The sequence below is a fragment of the Cetorhinus maximus genome, chromosome 2, assembly GCF_964194155.1.
Source record: "Cetorhinus maximus chromosome 2, sCetMax3.hap1.1, whole genome shotgun sequence".
Classification (NCBI taxonomy): domain Eukaryota; kingdom Metazoa; phylum Chordata; class Chondrichthyes; order Lamniformes; family Cetorhinidae; genus Cetorhinus; species Cetorhinus maximus.
Genome location: NC_135880.1, coordinates 93,707,728 through 93,729,780, shown reverse-complemented (window position 1 = coordinate 93,729,780; position 22,053 = coordinate 93,707,728). Strand labels below are relative to the sequence as shown.

Below are 22,053 nucleotides of genomic sequence, written 5' to 3'. Positions count from 1 at the left end.
GGCGGATGCGGTGGGCAGGACTGGCAGTGGCCATGAAACTGACTGCTGCCCGCGATCAGGCCCCAACCGCAATTTCGTGCTGGCGGGCCAATTAAGGCCCACCCAGCGTGAAACACGGCTCCACACTGGCCGGGAAGGGCCAAGGGGGGGTGGGGGCCTTTCAGCCGCCGGGTCCAATGGCGACCCAGCAGCTGGTTTTAAAATGGCCCAGGCAGCCCTGGGAAGGCTGCCAGGGAAGGACATCTGTCTGCTGTTGTAACGATGGACTCAAGTGCGGCTGCAAACGCCAGGCAGGAGGGTAGGTTAGCTGGGCACACAGCCCCCCACTTTTCTGATGAGTGCCTTGCTGTCCTCGTGAAGAAGGTGGCTGCCAGGAGGGACACCCTTGTCGCCAGAGATGAGGAGGAGGCCACCACACCTCACCAACTGCATGGGAGGAGGTGGCAGGCCGGGTGAGCAGCCATGATGTGGTGCGGCGCACTTGGGTCCAGTGCCGGAAGAACTTCAATGACCTGCTGCGCTCAGGAAGGGTGAGTACTGTGTTGGCATAGGTCAGTATGTGGAAGTGTTAAAATCTGTCAGTCTCTCTGTGGACCTCAGGGGTGTTAGAGTCTGAGTGCCAACTGTCAATCACGCCGGAGCTGGCCAATGGGGTGAGCCCTGGCTGCTTGGACTGAGTGCCTTGCAGCTCGAGGGCCAAGACTTGGATGTGCCCTGTGAGGCATTCCTCAGGTAGGGTTGGCCAGGCTAGAATGGCGCTGCAGGTAGAGAGTGGATTAATCAATGCTCCTCTGTCCTTTCAGGAGAAGACGAGCCATACCCAAGCCAAGAGGCACATACAGGCAGAGGCTCGCCCAGCCTGCTGCTGCTCTCCCGGTTCGAGCAGGACACCCTTAAGCTCGACAGCTGGCATGCTCTCCATGCAACCGGGCGCGGAAAGGCAGGGGTGCCAGACAAAGGTAAGTGCACAGAGGTGAGACTTTCAGATTGTGGAACCATTCTGGTGTAGTCTCTTCACTGATGTGAGCCTCGAACCTGGAGCCCCCATTGATCATTGAAAAATGATGGCAGTATAATGATGATCTCCATTGTCTCACCAGGGTACCTGGCATGCACAGTGACAGTGTGATGACTTTAACTAATGACGTGTCCTTTTTCTCCCCTTTAGGTTCACCAGCAGGTGTCCAATCTGCAGAGGCTGAAGCTAGAGTACCACCGGGCATCATTTTCACCTGTGTCACACCCGCTCTCCGAAGCAGGCACCAGTGCAGATACCAGCACCTCGGTGGGCATTAGATTGGCAGCTAGTATCTCGGTGCACATTGGTGAGGGCACTTCACACTCACTTGAGGTGCAAGTGGAGGCAGAGAGTGACCAGGGTGCCGGCAGTCGGAGGAATGCTGGGGACCAGAACGATGCTCAGTCGAGGGCTGATGATGAGCCTCTGGAGTCGTCCATTAGGCGGCAGATGCTGGATGTTCAGTGAGATGTGCGGGAGGATCTGGCGGAGATCCATGAGGATATGTGTGCCATGGTCTCCATTGTGGAGGAGTCAATGCGGAGCGTCAGCACTCCGTTGGCCGTCATGGCGACTCTCATTGAGAGGCAGCTCCAGGGACAGAATCAGGGGTTCCTGGGGATGTACTCGGACCTGCAAGCCCTCACACAGGCACTGACCTCTGGTGGTCAGTGTCCGTGTGTGAGCTGGATGAGGCACGCAGTATCCCAGCTGGGTGCCCGTCCATCAATGGTGTGCAGGGAGGTCCACAACGACCTGTACGAGCTGCCTCTTGTCTCTGTGGGCTCCCCTTAGGATGCTCTGGATGATGGCAACAGCTCCTCCCCCCCTCTGCCAGTGACCATGGCATCTGATAAGGCTGCAGCAACTGGGGAGATGCCAAGCGTGGCACTGGCTGCTTCCTTCCAGGCAGGGCCAGCACAGGCTCCCCTGGCCAGAGGACAACTGCCAAGATCATCAAAGCCAACAAGACAGCACAGTCAGCAGGCTGTCTCCAATGCCAGTGCCAGCGATGGGGGAGCACCTAGATGTAGCACTCACAGAAGTAATTTAAAGGCACCGTGAGCACAAGAGGGACAGGTCACGGATAGTTTTATGCTCATTTCTGTTTACTTTATCTATATTGGACTGGGAATGAAGACCAGAAACATTTATGTAAATAGTTTTGAAGTGACACAAGGAGATAAATATTGTCTTTGTCATGGCCTGTGTATGCTTCACTTTTTATTCTATTGGTTCACGGTACGCCAGTATGTAATGCTGGACGTTGATGGCTCTGAAATTTATTGCACAGGCACTGAGTGTTCATTGTATTAAAACAAAAGGATCATTTCAGACATCCCAGATGGTGGAGGCATTCGGTTGAAGCAGATCTTTGGTAGCCTAGCTGATGGAGCGTTGGATTAAGGCATCCCTGTGTCTCTACCTCCCTGGAGGTTACCGAGGTCTGCCTCCACGCCCTCAGTGTTCTCCTCACTGTGCTCCTCTTCTAACTCACTACTGGACTCATCGCCTGTGGCTTGTGCAGCTGTGTCAAGATCCTCTTCCTCCAGCTGGCCCCCCTTGCCAGTGCCAGATTGTGAAGAGCATGCAGCTACTATCAGTGACACCTGCTCTGGGGGTATTGTAGTGCTTCCCCTGAATGGTCCAGGCATCGGAAGCAGATCTTGAGAAGACCTATGGTCCTCTCTACCACCGTCCTTGTGGAGGCATGACTCATATTGTAACACTTCTCTGCCTTTGTTCTTGGGTAGCGGAGAGGCATCATGGGCCGTCTCTTCAACGGATAGCCTTTGTCACCCAGCAGCCATCCATCCAGTTGGGTTGGAGCACTGAAGACCCTCGGCACCTGGGAGTGTCTCAGGATGTAAGCATCATGGGAGTTGCCAGGGCACCTTGCACAGGCTTGTAGAATCTGCATCCTATGGTCACACACTATCTGCACGTTCATGGAGTGGAATCACTTCCTGTTGACAAAGGCACCCGGCTGACCCGCTGGCACCTTGATGGCTACATGTGTGCAGTCGATTGCACCCTGGATGCAGGCGAACCCAGCATTGGCTGCAAAGCTTCTGGCTCACTCAGCCTGGCTGGCCTTGTCCATATAGTAAAGAATAAAGGTCAGTACCTGCCTGAACATATCTTCTGTCACCAGCTTGACTCAACTGTGGACAGCTGTTTGGGAAACTCCACAAAGATCCCCCAGTGAGCCCTGTAAAGAGCAGGATAGCGGCATCTTTTGCTTCCACCTTGAGCTTCCTGCTAGCCCTGCACCCCATGTGGCTGCGCCTCTCCTCCCACAGGTCCCTCCCTTGAAAACTGCGTTGGGACACCTGGCCTCCTCCCCCTTCTGCCCCTCTCCTCAGACAAAGTGCCTCCAGTGGAGACCACAATCCCTATTACCAGGGTAAGGAAGGCTGTCTGATACCTGGAAGAATCCACACGGTCTGAATTCTCCAGGCGCCTGGCAGGTGAAATGTATCTGAGTTATATTAAAATGTATCTAGTTATTTCTTGCTACAACACTTTAGAATCACTGCAACACTCAGCATGGGAGCAGACATTTTGGGCTGGATTTTCAAAGTGGAGTCAGGAACCCATCCCGGATGAATTCTGAGTCCTGACTTCTCGCCTCAACTAGATTGCTTTCATGATGCTATTTTTAAATGTCACCGCGCTAATTGGGCAGTAGGTGAGCTCGGTGCCTAATTAACGGCACCAAGTGCCTCCAGGAGGTGGGAGCTGCATGTGTGGTGCCACATTGACAAAGGCAGGCAGCAGCCATGTTGGGGCCTGCTGCTGCCTTGCTGAGGAGAACAGGCAGCTCAGATAGCTAGGAGAATAAATTCTTCACAATGTGGGCAACTGGGCTAAAAAAAGAAGCTAAAGCACACATTCTGGCACAGATTTCCTGAGGGCCCAACAAATTTCACCAATGGAGCAAGAAGGTTTTTTTGGCCCCACAACGATCCCGATAACCACATACTAACATAAATGCCAGACTGTTCAAGTTCACTGAGATAAACATTAAAACTTGCATTCCTGACCGCACGGGCTTATTAACAATCTCCAAAAGGAGCTTAATGGGCTATTAATTGCTAGCAAGCAGGCTCCCTGTTCCTTCCCTCTGCCAGCAGTTTGAAAATCTCAGGCTGCTCTGGAGGCATCAGGATCCTGAGACAACCTCTGGGACGGTGATTTTCAAATTGTGCCCGTACCTGGTCCCAACTCAGCCGGCATTTGAAAATCCGCTCTTCATGTAGGATATGTTTGTTTATCAGTTCATAACATTTTATTCAGTGATATGATGACATTCAGCCCACTGTCCTTCTCCATGATATCACTGGAATAAAAGTTATTGGGAATAATTTTGGCTTTGCACCATAGTGTAAAATGGGTGACAGTGAATCAACAGTCTGTTTTACATCTCTCTCAATGTATATGTCAATTGAAGCCACCTGTTTTACATGATCGCACAAAACCCAAATCTAACCCAGTGAGTCAATGGATAGAAAATTCAACACAAAGGTTGGGCAAAAGGCTAGCATGCATCTTCTAATTGAACATTTCTAATAGAACAACTCTTTTCAATGTGACCCCTTTATAAAACATGCCACATGGATTCAGCACCTAATGTTGCATTTAGTAGGATTGCCGGGTAGAAGAGTTCCCAAGAGGCATCCCTAGTGACGTGGGAACCATGTTGTGGTTATACGTGGCTATAAGTAATACAGATGTCCTCCCAATGACCCTGCAAACTCCAGTAGGATCACCAACAGGTGCAATTATGATGAAAACGGGTCAAAAGTCTTCTGTCCCAAAATAGTTTTTGTCCATTATAAAATAGTTTACTAATCAGCCATTTTATTAACAAATTCCAGCATTTGAAGGATGAAAATAACCATCTGATCCAAGAAAGAAACGATACCCACATCCAAAATAAACAAGAATATGAGAAATGGGAGAATGAAAAGGTAAAATATAACTGTCAACTACAGCGAAATGTATGCCTGATTGAAGCGAAGATATTCAAGTTACCAAATTGCTCTCTTTTTGTTGTACAAAGCTTCTGAACCACATGTGACATTCAAACGTGAAAACATCTTTTCAATATGTAATGTTTTCCAATTATCTATTTTACATTGCTATTTTTGTGATTTTCTAATTTGCTTTTATCAAGGTGACAGAGGTGGTGGGAACTAGAATATGTTTGTCATTGCCTGAAAGCAAAAAGCGTTTTCACTTTATCATACTTAAGCAAGTTGACCTGATAAAAAGCTAGCTATCCTACTCATTGGCAATGAATGAACAAGAATCTAGCTTGCAGTTAGCTAAACGGGATGACATTATCATCAATTTGTTAACTCCACTAGAATACAACTTTGCACTGTAGCTCAGGGATATTAGCAGTGAGATCTCCTCAGAACATATTCATGACTAAGCTGGGGATTTTTTCAAGCAGCTCTGAGAGAAGCTGCAGCTGAGCTCTTACACCACCTAATGGATGAGTTTTATAAAAATATCTCTCCCAAAGTTATTCACATAAACACATGCAAGTACAGAAAGTCCATCTTGCCTGTTCCAAAGACAAATACTTCAATTTCTCAATCCCTTAGATATATATTTTTTTCATTATTTTCGCTTTATCATGCTTTCACCATGTAGTGTTTAGAGTTTATAGCCTTCATTAATAATAAACTACTAGCTCTTGCTAAACTTGGGTTTTATCTCAACTGCTGTAAATTTGTACCAAAGATCGCTCGTAAAGGTGAGTCCATGCTCCCTGAAAATACGTAAGCGGAATTTTCCGGCCTATCCCACCGGCGGGGTTTTCCCATCCCGCCAAAGTCAAAAGAGCTTAGAATGGCTCACTGCACTTTACGGCCCTGCCCTCGCCACAACAGGGCAGTAAAATTCCACCCTATATATTTGAAATTTTTGTAAGGTTGTTGAGCAACAGGTCAGCGGTCATTTACTCCGTTTTTCCAAGGGCATTCTGCCAGTCCACTTCCAAAGTTACAGCAGGAGAAAACTGTGCAAATCAGGGTCTTACACTTTACGATTAGAATTAGAATTGTATTTCCCTATTTATCACAACCCTTTCTTCATATCTGTTATATTTGGGATTTTTTGCTTTTTTTTAATAGAAATGATTTGGATGCAAAGAGCTATCTTTAAAGGCTGTGTTTTAAAACAGCATAGGACACATAAGTTAGAACTTTCAACTTCAGCAGATTTCAATGGAAAGAAAAATTAGATGGTTGTACAGGAGATGGTTGATCCGATATCAGCCATTCTATGCTCCTGCCAACGTTGAAAGTTCTGCTAAAAACGACAAGTATCGCATTAGCTTGTCTTGCAAACAATAAATGGCTCACACTCATTGGGCAGAATTTTTAGGTTGGCGAGCGGATGCGCACCTGACCTGATCGGACATGAAATCGTGTGATTTCAGTTGGCGGGCACGCGCAAAAGTCAGAAGCACGCCAGCCAACAATTCAGAAGACAATTAACCTTGTTAAAGTAGTAATTGTCCCCGATTTTCCGTGGTCCCTCCAACCTCGTGGTTGGTGGACGGGCGAATCAGCCAGGCGGCCTTTGTATTTTTCAAGAAGCCTTATCCAAGGGCGGGATGAGGTTTCCATTATTAAATATAAAAATAACCTATGGACAGAATTTTTATCATGTATATGTTCAGGTGACTGCTTGTGATGCTTGGACATTTTTGTTCCTGATTTTAAAATCTTGATTTAATTGTTTTGAAGTCTCAAGCTACCTGAAGCAGCTCTCTGTCTTCAGGGAGCTTTCATTCCGTGCTCACCCGCATTCGCATTGACATCATTGCCCACCGTCCTCCTGCCCCCACTCCGGCAGCGCTGAGCATTTCAGCACATGCTTTATGCTGGCTGGCCTTTAATTGGCCAGTCAGCGTGAAATCATGGTCGGGGGCCAATCGTGGTCGGCAGTCCATTGCCCAGCTGATCCCTGACCCGCCGATCGCACCTTCCTGTCCACCTAAAAATAAAGGCCATTGTGTTGGGAGGTCACTGGTCCTGGCCATTCATCATGAGTAATCTGACATAAGGCCTTCCATCGTGTGTGAACACATCAAGATTAAAAACAAAGGCACTCACTGTCGGTCAGATCTTTAAACACAATACTGGAGAAGCATACCTTTGTCAGACTCAAAAGGTTAGAATGCAGCAGGGTAGTTGGAAATTATTTTGTTTCAGCCAAGCAAGACACCTTATTGACTTAACGGAACACAGTGGAGAAAAATTCATTCAGGTAGTGATGCTATGTGTCGCCATAGCAGGTAGTGCTGTGTGCTGCTATCTGCCCAGTCTGAGTCATGTTCTTCAATGATAGCAATGAAGAATGCTGTGTTGCTGTGCAGGCAGTGGCCCACACCACTGCCTGTTGTCTGGCAATTGACATAAGGTTCCGTAGCGGCAGTACACAAAGAGACTTCTCCCCCAGTATGTCAATTATTTTGTACTATTACATAAAGGCAAGTTGTACTGATTGCATTGTGTGAATTTAATAATAACTGTTGCTATATATGTTAACTTGATGTGAAGTAAAGCAAATTAATGATTCACATTTTGGTTTGTCTTATCAAATGTGTCCTTGGCTCTTTTTTGAAATTATTGGATAGACATAGAGCACAAGCAAAAGTCATTAAAAATTACGACTATTTCATGCCTTTCCAAATGCCTATCCAATAATTTCAAAGAAGAGCCAATAATACGTTTAGTTGAAATCGCAAGAGAATTATGTTGTCACATCTCTAAGTTATGCTATCATATAATTAGATATCGGGCAGTATAGGCACACTTCTAAATGTCTCTCAGAATTCTGGGAGTGGCTAACACTGCATTAACCAAGAGAATACCTAAGGCAAGAGCATAAACTTGTACCAGCATTTTAAACTATATTTAATTATAATTTGGTTTTTTAAAAATAAAAATTACTTTAACCATTTTTTTTTACACACAAGGGCTAGGAATGGGCTGGGATTACTTCTGATCCCAGCTGAATATCACATCCCTTGTGTCCTGTTTGCTTACTTTATGCATTAATAATCTAGCTTGCTTTATACGAGTTACAATTCCTTTAATTATTCAGTGCAATGTAAGCACTTTAGGTGGTGAACTATAGATAAAGATAAATCATATACTTTTAGAAAATTCTGTAAGATTGCATTGTAATGTATGATTTTGAATCATAATTATTCTGAAAATTATATGAATAGATTCTTCAATCATTATGCGCTAATACATTATGGCTGTGTTTAACTCACAATGCAGTTTGAAGCAATCATATCAGAAGTAGCTATTATGGTATTATTAGTAACTGGGGACTAACATTACTCTAAAATGGATGATTTGAGTTTATAATATTACATGAAAGAGTGTTTTTTTTATTTTATAGATTGAAATTCTGGAAGGGTTTCCCCAGAAATTGGATCTGTTACACACACATCAGGTTTCAAGTAAGTATTGATTGTCATAAAAAGACAACAGTGGCTGTAAATTGAGGTTTTCTTTAAAGAAAAAATCCCATTCTCAAACGCATCTAATTTAAAATTTGCCCAAAAAGATTCATTTTAAAATCCGCAATGATTTTATAAAGACTCTTTAGGGGATTTTAAAATAGGACACCATATATAATATGATAAATTATAAGAGAGTATTTGTTTTAATTGCATTTTTATAGTTTTTCTTTAACTCTGTAGACATAACAATTTAATTTAAATAACCTGAGTGAAATACTTTTTAAAATGTGACTATTAATGTATAATATTCACTAATTTCTATTTCTGAATAATTAGTCATTATTAATTTTAAGATAGCAATAATCTGTAATCTTTAAATATGCTAGTTATGATACATCAGTTGTAAAGCTAACTCTGACTATTAATGTCCTCTATTACACCTACAAGCAGCAACAGAACTGAAAATGGATTAAAATTCCCTTCCTTTTAAATGCTACATGATATATTGTCAAAAATAATAGTTTCATAGGAGTGATTTCAAGTTATTAATCTCTGAGTCATTCATTCTGCCCCCTTTTCTTTTCCTCAACTCTCACCAGCCTAAAAATCTCTATGGACCAATCTCCTGCACCTTCGATTCTCTCCCCAAACAACTCCTAATTACTCACACCCCTCTCATCACGCAGTAGGGTGTTAACTGATATCACTATGACTCCTTTTGTGTGACCACCACTTCCCTCTCCTTTAAAATTCCCATCATTATTACCTCCTCATTATCCTTCCTTGTCCTTTGTAATCTCTCTCTTAAGGATGGCAATAAATGCTGGCCTAGTCAGTGAACACACATCTCGTGAAATAATATATTTTTAAAAGTTGGTTCCATCCTACTACACCATATTTCCTCTGTGACCTACCAATGAGGGGCACCAATTCCAATCCTATTGATTCCAGCCAAACCAGCACATTTCCACCAATAATTTTTGCTCCTGCAGCTTTATATTTACCTCCAGTGTAGCCCAGGATTTGATCCTCAGACCCCTTTTCTTTGTTTGCCTGCTGCCTCGGGTTACATTAACCATGAAGATCAGTTTTCACATGTATGTTGACAACATTTCCAGCTCTCCACTACCATCTTTGATTCCACAATCACTTCAGTTTTGATCTGAAATCAAGCTGTAGATGGGCCATGACTAGAACAATCATTTTACTCGGCTCCCACAAAAAGCTTATCTCCACCCTACAGCTGAACTGGACAGATTCTCCGGAGTGAAGCCCAGCCTTTAAAATGTAATGGAAGACAAATAGCTAAGTCTTATGACCATCAAGTGTAATTAAAATATTGGGAATAAAAGGAAAGGAAGCCAAGTCATTCAAGTTTAGAGGTAGAACTTGTACAGTATAAGTAAGTTCCCCTTGACAAAGAAATGATTGCATTGAGATATTTTCTGCCAAAAGGACTGATTGATGATTGCCCAAGGGAACTCTCTATAATTTTAACAAGTTTACCATGAATGTAGATTCTGTGACTGTCACTTGTCTCAAAGTTTCAAACTGCTTCTATTCAGCAAATTGCCTTGCTGTACTAGTTACTGTGTACTTTTGAAAGGAGCTGGAAGTAACCTGGAGCTGGAAATATGGTCCCAGCATGGAAGATGTGGTAGGAGGAAAAAAACTACGCAGGACTTAGAATATGGCCCCATAAGCACTAATGTTAATTTTTCTTTCGAATAATATGGTGCCTGGCTTTAATTTACATCTGTTACCTTAGCCCTCAAAGAACTTCAGATGACCAGACTAGAGTTAGAACGAGTACAAGAAATGCTAAAACCCCAGCAAGAAATGATCACAGAAAAAGTGGAGAAAAATTGTCTGCAAGCAGCCTCAGAACTAAAAATATCAGATGATCTGGATGTAGAGCTACAGCAGAACTATTCACAGGAGATTCAAGGACCGAAGATAAATCGAAAGGTAAATGTAACTGACGGATCCTCGCTTTAGTTGGCCCTTGGCCGAATTATGGGATAGCCAAAAGAAACTGATAATGCTTTGAATCTTGGTTATTCATCTTGGGCCTGAAATTCCATGGGATGCCTGCATGCAATTTCAAGGCATTCATGCCTATAGAATAATCCCATGAATATTTCTAGAGTTGGAACGCTGACATTAGAGATGATATAAGTTAATTTGTAAATATGGTGTATTCAGTTGCATTAACTAACTAAGAGAATTTTTTCCTTGACTTCATTATCCAGATGATCACTCCAGGTATCGATTGCTGTTTGAATGATCACGTGCTTACTGACATAAGTTTTGAAGTTGCATTTCATTAATTTGTGCTAAGTCCCCGTGACCCACAAACCTGGACAAACTTAAAATTATTCTCAGCATTAATCTTATGTATTCCACCTCTAAGGGGTGCCATCCTTTCACTTACATATTAATCCTGTATTTCAAGTCTTGTGATATGATGCAGTATTTGGAAAATTTCTGAGGGTGCTGCATGAGGACAGCTATAGTTATAATACTTGCTTAAAGTGCGCTTGGGTTAAGATCAGACTCCATGATTAGGATATTAAGCTCGGCGGGTAGGCATGCGCCTAACCTGGCCAAGTGTAAAATAATGATGTCCCGACATCATCATGCAGCCCCACAATATTTCGTTAGGCAGGCGTGTGCCGGAGTCGTCAGTGTGCCCGCTGACAATGAAAAGGCCCGTTAAGGCCATTAAAAAGATAATTGAATTCAAATTTACGCTGCTGTAAAATTTTTATTTGCTTTAGGAAACCTCATCCATGGGTGGGATGAGGTTTCCTAAAGCAAATAAAAATCAATAAAAATTTTACACTTGCATTAAAAACATGTCCCTGCTCATGTGACAGAGCCATACGAGGGGACATGTTTTATGACATATTTATTTTCTTTATTTTTTTTTTAAACAGCGCTTCATCTTCCTGAGGCAGCTCTGTGCCTCAAGGAGATTATAGCCAGGATTTTCCCCTCTGCAATTTGGGGGCGGGGCCCACTTGCCGAGGGGAAAATGACGCAGGATGACGTCAGGAGGAATCCCCGACATCATCCCGGTCCATTTAAATCTTAAGGAAGCTGGGTGGACAGCGAAATCAGCTGTTCGTCCGCCGACCTGTCAATGGCAAATTAAGGGCATTGACAGGCTCATTAAGATAGTTAAATGCCCTGCCCGTCCAACCTTAAGGCTGGCGGGAAGGCCAGGAGCCCCAGCAGCATGTAGATTATTAATGAAATTTCATCCACTGGCGGGATGAAGTTTCATTACCGTTTTGTAAAAATTTAATAAATTTTATGAATTTGTTATCAACATGTCCCATCTTGTGTGACATTGTCACATGAGGGGGACATGTTAATAATTTTAAAATGTCTCTATTTTTTGACTTTACTTACCTTCCATTAAACTCCCTGAGACAGGACTTTGCCTCAGGGAGCAGTGCGCTCTTTCGCGTATGCGCGAAAGAGCGCACTTTGACAGTTGGGGATTCCCTCCCCCCCCCACACAGGAAGTGCATAGTGCTTCCTGTCGGGCAGGCCGCTGGGCGGGCCTTAATTGGCCCACCCATTCAAAATGGCGGTGGGCCCCGTTTCGGCGGCGGGGTTTGGCTGCCTGCCCGCTGCTGAGCCGGTGGGGCCTGCCCACCAACCAAGGGCTAAATTCTGCCCTATGAAGCGCTCACTCGCATGCATGCGTGAAGTTTATGCTAGGCCCACTCACCCTCCTCCCCCCGCCTGCACAGGTAGCGCTGAGCACTGCTGCTCGCGTTCCACGCTGGGCAGGCTTTAATTGGCCCGCCAGCGTGAAATCATGGTGCAGTGCCAATCGCAGATAGAGGTCGGCTTCCCGACCATCCCCACCTGCCCCAGCCAAGCCCACACGCCAAGGGCAAAATTCTGTCCCATATATTCACACTTAAAGGCAAGCGTGAAGTTCTGGTCTGCAGAGTTTGACTGCAAGTCAAACTCATGATAATAGAGAAAAAAAAACTGATGATATAGTTAAACTTTTTCCATCTTTAAAAGAATAACAGTGATTGTTATTTGTTATTTGAATATTATGACCAGGAGACACAGTTTAAAAATAAGGGGTCTCCCATTTAAGACTGAGGTGAGACAACATTTTTTCTCTCAGAGGGTCGTTAGTCTGTGGAACTCTTTTCCCCAGAGAGTCAGGATCAGTGAATATCTTTAAGGCAGAGGTAGATAGATTTTTGACTAAAAAGGGAGTCAAAGAGGGGAATTTTATGCCGGTGGGATTTTACGGTCCAGCCGAGGCCAATGGACTTTTGAAAAGCTCGCTGCATTATATGGCCCCACCCCCACTGCAACAGAGCCGTAAAATTCCACCCATGGAGTTGAGGCCAGAGTCAGATCAGCCAGGATCTTATTGAATGGTGGAGCAGGGTCAAGGGGTCAAATGGCCCACTCCTGCTCCTAATTCATGGGCAGGATTTTGATGTTGTTGGGTGGGAATGGTGGGCGGACCTAGGAGTGGCCGCAAAATAGTCCGCTGCCTGTGATTGGACCCTGACCGCGATTTCAAGCTGGCACGCCAATTAAGGCCTGCCCAGCATGAAATGCAGCCCCGGGAAGGGCCGAGTGAGGGTGGGCCTGTTGACTGCCGGGTCCAATGGCGGCCCGGCGGTTGTTTAAAAGCGGCCCAGGCAATCCTTGGAAGGCTGCCACGGAAGGACATCTCCTGTACTTTCACAATGGACTTGAGCACGGCTGGACGTGGCAGGCGGGAGGGCAGATCGGCTGGGCACTCGGCCCCCTCTTTTCTCATGAGTGCCTCGCTGTCCTCCTGGAGGAGGCGGCTTCCAGGAGGTACATCATTGTCCCCAGGGATGGGAGGAAGAGGCCACCGCACCTAACCAAGAGGGCATGGGAGGAGGTGGCAGCAATGGTGAGCAGCCATGTCATGGTGCGGTGCACCAGAAGTGCTTCAATGACCTGCTGTGCTCAGGAAGGGTGCGTTCCGTGTTGGCATGGGTCAGTGTGCAGAAGTCTTAAAGTGTGGCCATATCCTGTCAGCCTCAGGTGTGTTAGAGTCTGAGTGCCAATTGTCAATGACGCCGGAGTAGGCCAAGGGGGTGAGCCCTGGCTGCTTGGACTGAGTGCCTTGTGGCTCGAGGCACATGACTTGAATGTGCCCTGCCAGGTGCCCCACAGCTGGGGTTGGCCAGGCAGCAATGGTGCTGCAGGTAGAGAGTGGACTAATCAATGCTCCTCTGTTGTTTCAGGAGAAGACAACCCACAACAATATTGAAAGGTCGTGGACCGGCGGAGGCCCTGCTAGCCTCCTAATCCTTTCCAGATATAAGCAAGATGCCCTGGAGCTCAAGAGCCGGCACGCGTCCAGTGCAAACGCGCGTGGAGAGGTGGGGGTGCCAGATGAAGCTAAGAGCTCAGTGCACAGAGCTGAGTCTTTTGGTTTGTGCAACCATTCTGGTGTAGTCTCTTCATTGATGTGAGCCATAAACCTGGAGTCCCCATTGATCATTGAAAGACAAAGGCACTGTGATGCAGATCTCCATGGCTTCACCAGGGTGCCTGGCATGCACACTGACAATGTGGTGACTTAAACTAATGATATGTCCTTGTTCTCCCTTTTAGGTTCGCCAGCAGGTGTTTGCTCTCCGGACCCTAAAGGCCACGCCTGATGCCGGAGGACCACCGAGCTTCTGTTGCACCAGCATCACACCTGCTCTCTGAAGCAGGCACTAGCACAGATACCAACACCTCGGTGGGCATTATATTGGTGGCTAGTATCTTGGTGCACATTAGTGAGGGCACTTCAGACTCACTTGAGGTGCAGGCGTGACAGAGAGAACCCAGGGCACCGGCAGTCGGAGGACTGTTGGGGACCAGGACGATGCCCAGTCGAAGGCTGATGATGAGCCTCTGGCGTCGCCCATTAGGCAGCAGATGCTGGATGTCCAGCGAGATGTGTGGTAGGATTTAGTGGAGATTCATGAGGGTCTGCATTCCATGGTGTCCGTGGGTGGAGAAATCCATATGGATCATCAGCACTGCGTTGACCATTATGGCCGAGTGCACTGCCTCCTCCATTGAGAGGCAGCTCCAGGAACAGAATCAGTGGTTCCTGGGTTGCGCTCAGACCTGCAAGCCCTCACACAGGCACTGACCTTAGGTGGTCAGTGTCCATGTGGGAGATGGATGAGGCACCCAGTATCCCAGCTAGTTGCCTGTTCATCAGTGGTGAGCAGGGAGGTCCAGAGTGACCTCACGTTGGCGCATGAGCTGCCTGTCATCTCTGTGGGTTCCTCTCAGGGCGCTCTACATGACGGTAGCAGCTCCTTCGCCCCCTCTGCCAGTGACTGTGGCATCTGATGAGGATGCGGCGACTGGTGAGATTCCAGCCGTGGAACTGGCCGCTCCCTCCCAGGCAGAGCCAGCACAAGCTCCACTGGCCAGCAGACGGCTGCCAAGGTCATCAATGCCAACAAGACACTAGAGTCAGCAGGCAGTCTCCAATGCCGGTGCCAGCAAGGGAGGAGCACCAAGATGTAACATTCACAAATGTAAGTTAAAGATACTATGAACACAAGAGAGACAGGACACGGGTGATTTTATGTTCATTTATGTTTACTTTATTAATACTGGTCAGGGGTCGAAGACCAGAAACATTTATGTAAATATTATTGAACTGTCAGAATGAGATAAATGTTTTTTTGTCATCATGGCCTGAGTATGCTTCACCTTTTTATTTCATTTGTGCGGGGAATACTAGAAGGGATGTAGGTGACTGAATTTTATTGCACAGGCACTGATGGAGGCAGCAGCCCTGGCATGCGGTTGAAGCTGATCTTTGATAGCCTATCTGAAGGAGTATTGGACCAACGCATCCCTGGTGTCCCTGCCTTCCTGCGGGCTACTGAGGTCTGGCTGCACACCCTCAGGGTTCTCCTCATTGTGCTCATCTTCAGACCCATTACTGGACTCATCATCTGTGGCCTGTGCAGCTGCATCAAGATCCTCTTCCTCCAGTGGGTCCCCCCTTGCCAGTGCCAGATTGTGGAGAGCACAGCATGCAACCACTATCAGTGACACCCACTCTGGAGGGTATTGTAGTGTTCCCCCTGAACGGTCCAGGCATCGGAAGCTCATCTTGAGAGGACCACCTATGTTCCTCTCTGCTGCTGCCCTTGTGGAGGCATAACTCATATTGTAGTGCCTCTCTGCCTCTGTTTTTGGATGGTGGAGAGGCGTCATGAGCCACTTCTTCAACGGATAGCCCTTGTCACCCAGCAGCCAACCATCTAGTTGGGCTGGAGCACTGAAGAGTCTTGGCAACTGGGAGTTATGAGGATGTAAGCATCATGGGAGCTGCCTGGGTACCTTGAACAGACTTGTAGAATCTGCATCCTGTGGTCACACACTATCTGCACGTTCATGGAGTGGATTCACTTCCTTTTGATGAAGGCATCCAGCTGACTCGCTGGCACCTTGATGGCCACATGTGTGCAGCTGATGGCACCCTGGACGAGGGGGTAACCAGCAATCACTGCAAAGCCTTTGGCTCGCTCAGCCTGGCTGGCTTCGTCCATACGGTAAAGAATAAAGGCCAGTACCCGGCTGAACAGAGCTTCTGTCACCAGCTTGACGCAACTGTGGACAGCTGATTGGGAGACTCCACATAGATCCTCCACTAAGCCCTGGAAAGAATCAGAGGCATAGAAGTTGAGGGCCACTGTGATCTTCAGAGCCACTGGCATAGGGTGTCCACCCACACAGTCGGAGCTGATCTCAGGCCCAGTCATCTGACAAATGGAGCTCATGGTCTCTCTTGAGAGGCAGAGCCTCCTTTGGCATTGCACCTCAGACATATTGAGGTAGCTGCATCGCTGCCTGTAAACCCCGGCAGCAGGATAGTGGCGTCTTCTGCAGCCCTTTCCGCCTTGGACTTACTGCTGGCCCTGTGCCCCTTGTGCTTGCATCTCTCCGCCCACAGGTCCCTCCCCTGGAAGCTGCATTGGGACACCTGGCCTCCTATCCCTCTCTTCCTCAATAGACAAGGTGCCTCTAGCAGAGACCACAATTCCCATTACCAGGATAAGGGAAGGCTGTTTGATACCTGGAAGGGTCCACATGGTCTTAATCCTCCAGGGGCCTAGCAGACACCAATAAGTCCTGAAATGAGGCCTGGAAATGCTAAAAATGAAGCCCTGAACGGAATTAAGGCTGCCAAGTACCAATAAGCAACCAGCAGCAAACTATCTCGAAAGCTCCTCACTACTCACATTGGCAATGCTGCTGACCCTATTTATTCCATCCATGGATGAGGTTTTTGAAAATGTTGGCTAGCCGCCTGCTCGTTTTGTCTGTGCGATGAGTGCGAAATCGCACAGGCAAGGAAAAATCGCCATCAATTGGACTGTTAAGGGCCTTAAGTGGCCTGTTAATTAATGGTAGGCATGGCTCCGACACCCGCGCGTACTCGCTGACCAAAGTATCGTGTGAGTGTGCGATGACCTTGGACATTTATCCAACATCATCGCGCGCAATTTTACGCCCAATTGGGTCGGGCGCGCGCCCACCTGCAGGACATTAAATTCTCTCCCATATATTCATATGTTATTATGTAAATACAACCTGAGGTCTCGTTTTTGCTAGCAAGAATTGATTTGATCCAAAATTTTCCGTATCTTACTCAATCAGGATTTCAACTGTGACACGTGGAAGACCAAATTTATGTATTCTTTCTCTCACCATTTCTAATTCTTTTTTCTTCTATAGAATTGTGTAAATAAAATCAGAGAACCAGGAAATGCTGCAACAGAAAAATGGGCTATGGTCATAGGACCACCAGAAAAAAATCAAGAAAAAGATTTGTGCGTTAATGCTTCAGAGGTAGGATTGTTTAAAAATATGAGGAAAGTTGAATTGTAAAAGTAATGACCAGCTCACAACAAAATGCTTTAGTGCCAACTTAATTCACTCCATGTGATATCAAGAAATGGTCAAAGGCACTGGATACAGAAAGACTGGGCCCTGACAACACCCCAGCAGCAATACTCAAGACTTATGCTCTAGAATCATACTCCTAGCCAAGCTGTTCCAGTACAGCTACAGTATAGGCCACTGGCATCTGTCCAACAATTTGGAAAATTGTCCAGGTATGCCCTGTTCACAGAAATTGAAATACTTGCCTGGATGAGTGCAGCTCCAACAACACTCAAGAGGTTTGACACCATCCAGGACAAAGCAGCCCCCTTTATTGCATCCCACACCTTAAACATTCACACCCTTCACCACCAATGGCTGGACGGTGTACCATTACTGCACAACCCACTAAGGCTTCTTTGACAGCACCTTCCAAACCCAAAATCTCCACCACCTCAAAGGACAAGGGCAGCAGATGCATGGGAACACCACCATCTTCAAGTTCCCCTCCAAGCCACACACCATCCTGACTTGGAATTATATCGCTATTCCTTCACTGTCGCTGAGTCAAGGTCCTGGAACTCCCTTCCTGACGGTACTGTGGGTTTACTTACACCACATGGACTGCAGCGGTTCAAGAAGGGAGCTCACCACTGCCTTCTCAAGGGCAATCAGGGATAGGCAATAAATGCTGGCCTGGCCACACCCTGTGATAGAATAAGAAAAAATCCAAACCAATCAATTACCGCCCCATTAGTCTATTCGATATCATCAGCAAAGTGATTTAAGGTGTGATTGACAGTGCCATCAAATGGCACTTACACAGCAGTAACCTACTCCCCGATGCTCAGTTTGGGTTCCGCCAGGGCCACTCGGCTCCTGACACCATTGCAGCTTTTGTCCATTCATGAACAAGAGTCGAATTCAAGCGGTGACGTGAGAGTGACAGCTCTTGACATCAAGGCATTATTTGACCGAGTGTGGCATCAAGAAGCCCTAGCAAAACTGAAGGGAATCATGGGAAAAGACCTCCACTGGTTTGAATCATACCCACCACAAAGGAAGATAGTTGTGGTTTTTGGAGACCAATCATCTCAGCCCTAGGACACTGCTGCAGGAGTTCCTCAGGGTAGTGTCCTAGGCAGGAAGGTGGCAAGCTGGCCGCCCACTTTAATTCACTAGCCTTCCCACCTTCAAATACCGGGGCTGTAAAATTCATCCCTATATGTACTCAAGCCTATCTGCACACCAGGCTGATGAGCATCCAATTTTAATGCAAGTTACGGGTCTGATTCATCGTGAAACTGGAAGGTCTGAACAGCACTGTGGATGCATGGGGCAGTATTTAACCAGCCTCCAGGAGGGAAAGGAGGTGGGGAGGGCTGAGATCATGGGGAATTGTGTCAGATTGATTCCCCAATGTCTCACTGTCAGGAAATTTTACCAATGGCGGGACCAGGATCAGACAGGCTACCTGCCCCAAGACAGCAGACAGCCAATTTGAATATGCAAGGGTCCAATATTAAGGGCCTTTGGCATTTTGCCAATGAAAGATTAACCCTTCACCAACTAAATGGAGGCTGCCTCCCAGTGGCAGCCCAGTATGTATTGTTTCACGAAGCAAAGAGAGGGCCACAGGCAGGGAAGGCAGCCCCTGTGGCCGCAGTGATTTCCTCAGAAGGGTTTCCCCTTCACAACTAGCAAATTTATATATTTTTTAATCTTCTTCCTCCTACTTGCAGAATGTAGCAGGTCTCCAGCCCACCTCAGCATTGGCCACTGCATCTGGTGACACTGCTGAGCTGCCAGCCCTCTGATTGGGCCTGCAGCTCTCCAGAGAGGGCTGCCATCCTGAACAGGGCAGCAACCCTGGTAGCAGCCATTTAATTGGCTACTGCCCGTAAAACTGAGGGGGTAGTCCGACTGGCTGCTCATGCGTGCCAACGATCCGCTTTTCTGATGTCGGGGCGTCCACCCAATTGGCAAAATTCTTCCTGTGGTGTTTGTTTAGAATGAACCCTTAAAGGAGCTTTGCAGCAAAAGAACTAATTTTTGCTTCCAGGACAGCTCACCCTCTAAGCAAACCATCAAAATCACTTCTTCAACCTCCAGTAAAAACATTTGTTTTTACCTTGATCAAAAAATGCCTGAACGACGTCATCAGCCAGATTTCCACCATTGCTAGCACAACATTAGTTTTGCAAGACTGTGTCAAATCTTTTAAAGCCAGGTTTGTTCTTATTGTTGGCAATGAATTGAGGCAACTTTACTTAAAGAATCACTGACAGACTCCTTGGACCGAATTTTCATTGCAGGGTCAGGAATCCAGAATATTTCCAGGTCACAACCCAGCACCAGGTCAGCATCAGTGACGCAATGCAATTTTCAAAGTGTCAGCCACTAATTGGTCTGGAGCCAGGTTCAGCACCTGATTAGGGGCATCCGGCACAGGCATGAAGTGGGAGCTGTGAATAGGCATAATTTAAAAGAGAAAAGTCAGCCATGACTGAGCTGGACATTATCTTTGGAAATGGATGAGCAGGGAGAGCAAAGGGCCAGTGATGGGCCCAGGCAGCCCCACATTTCCCAGATGCCTCCTTTGAGGCCCTGATTAAGGTTATGGCAGACAGGGGAGCTGTACTCTTCCTTCCATCTGGAAGAAGAGCTCCAGTGAGCCAGATCAACCAGGCATGGAAACATGTGACCGTGGATTCCAGCAGTCTCACATTCCTCTCAAAAGTCCAAATAATTCTCACAAAATCAAGCTTCTCAGCGTTAGTGATTGCAACTCTGTGCTAGTACATGAACAACTGTGTTTAAACCTTTACCACCTTTAACACCTCTTTGTTCCTTTGTCTGTGACATCTTTTGATTATCTGCTCCTATCACTGCCTGCTTGTCCCTACAACCACCCCGTCCCCCAACTTCTCTCCCCCCACACCACCCCCCACCCCACCCCCCGCCTCCCCCCCCCACCAACCTTAAACCAGCTTATATTTCACCCCTCTCCTAATTTTACTCAGTTCTGTTGAAGGGTCATGAGGACTCGAAATGTCAACTCTTTTCTTCTCCGCCGATGCTGCCAGACCTGCTGAGTTTTTCCAGGTATTTCTGTTTTTGTTTTGGATCTCTAGCATCCGCAGTAGTTTTTTGTTTTTATCTCTGTGTTTAAATCTCTCCTTTTATACAAAATTTTCACATTACAGTCATGAGCACTAATGGCTCCCCACTATGTTCCTGACAGCTATGCTCCAATGTGTTCCAAATCCTCTGAGCTCCCCATGCTTACCATCTGAAAATTGCTAACTGTTTCTCCCCACACTCCTTACGAGTTCTACAACTGGTTAAACAAGCAATTAATTGGGGGCGTGCAGTTTGCTTGCTCCCTCCGGCCCTCCATTTGAAAATCTAATTGCGAGTGCATGATTTCTGGACCCACCAGAATCCAAACTCACCCCCAAAGGTGATTAAAAATTCAGCCCCTAGAATGTAATAAGCTATTGGGGTTGACACAAACCATTGAAAGTGTTGTATCACGTGAATTGTATACTCATCAATACTCTCAGTCATTACTGCATTTCTCAGTGCATTAACTTCCTTTCACCCCTCTTAATTGCAACCAATGTTCTTATATTGGTCAGCGCATTCTATCTTAATCATAGAATGGTTACAGCAAAGAAGGAGGCCATTCGATGTCAAGTCCATACCTGCTCTCTGCAGAAGCAATTCAGCTAGTCCCACTTCACCACCCTTTTCCCATAATCCTGCAATTTAAAAAAGTAGTCATGATAGTTTTTATTTTTGTTTTTAATGAATTATTTTGAGATATTTATGTATGATGGCCATAAACTTGATGTGCTATGTGATAATGTATTACATTAGGAAGATGACCTGGAAAAGGATCACATGATGTCACCCCATCCAGAGAAGACCTACATGACAGTGGATAGAGTGCTGGGGACTAATCAGGCAAAAATCAAAGCAGCTCAGGTCAGGTTGGAGAAGTTGAAACGGACCCTGAGTAAAATGGAAGATGAAATTATTGAGCTTTTAAAAAACAAAAATAAGTCAGAAAATGGTTTTGGACCCTGGACCAAAACACAAATTGTCCAGATTGACACATCAAGTGTAGTTCTATTGAAGAGAATTTTAGAAAAGGTGAGCTTTAAAACCTTAACATTTTGACTGTTCAATGTAATAATGATGATTTTTATGTAGTGATTGTTCAGTTAGTCTTACCAACTCCCATTAATTATGTCGGCTTGACTCAATTGCTTATTATCATTCATATTTTTAACTCAGAAAGTTATGAGTTCAATCCCAATCTAGTAATTAATCCAACTGATATTCCAGTGCATTTTTGAGGGGATGTTTCATTGGCTGAGGTGGTGTCTTTATTATGAGATATTAAGCTGAACCCCATGACACTGTTTGCAGAATCATCATTACTCGCAAGTTCCAGTCCAGATGGTCACAGAAAAGCTGCACAGTGATAGAGTGAAAGCACTTACAGTTCATGATTACATAATTGTTGTGTTCAGGTCCAAACGTGTGCAATCATTGGACTTTGAAGAAATTTACTACTTGAAAAAAATCCAGTACCCTC

At 46.0% G+C, this 22,053-nt stretch overlaps 1 protein-coding gene across 1 annotated transcript in view; it reads left to right on the top strand.

Annotated features, from left to right (window-relative positions):
• LOC144691273 (uncharacterized) overlaps positions 1–21,852 on the top strand; it is a 42,535-nt gene extending 20,683 nt beyond the window's left edge. Inside the window, exons 8-14 of the mRNA XM_078559317.1 lie at positions 804–959; positions 1,169–1,219; positions 4,900–4,992; positions 8,453–8,513; positions 10,285–10,484; positions 17,301–17,414; positions 21,330–21,852. Coding sequence (XP_078415443.1) covers positions 804–959; positions 1,169–1,219; positions 4,900–4,992; positions 8,453–8,513; positions 10,285–10,484; positions 17,301–17,414; positions 21,330–21,632 — 978 coding nt within the window. The 3' untranslated portion in view covers positions 21,633–21,852. The remainder of the gene's footprint in view (positions 1–803; positions 960–1,168; positions 1,220–4,899; positions 4,993–8,452; positions 8,514–10,284; positions 10,485–17,300; positions 17,415–21,329) is intronic.
• The last annotated feature ends 201 nt before the right edge of the window (positions 21,853–22,053 follow it).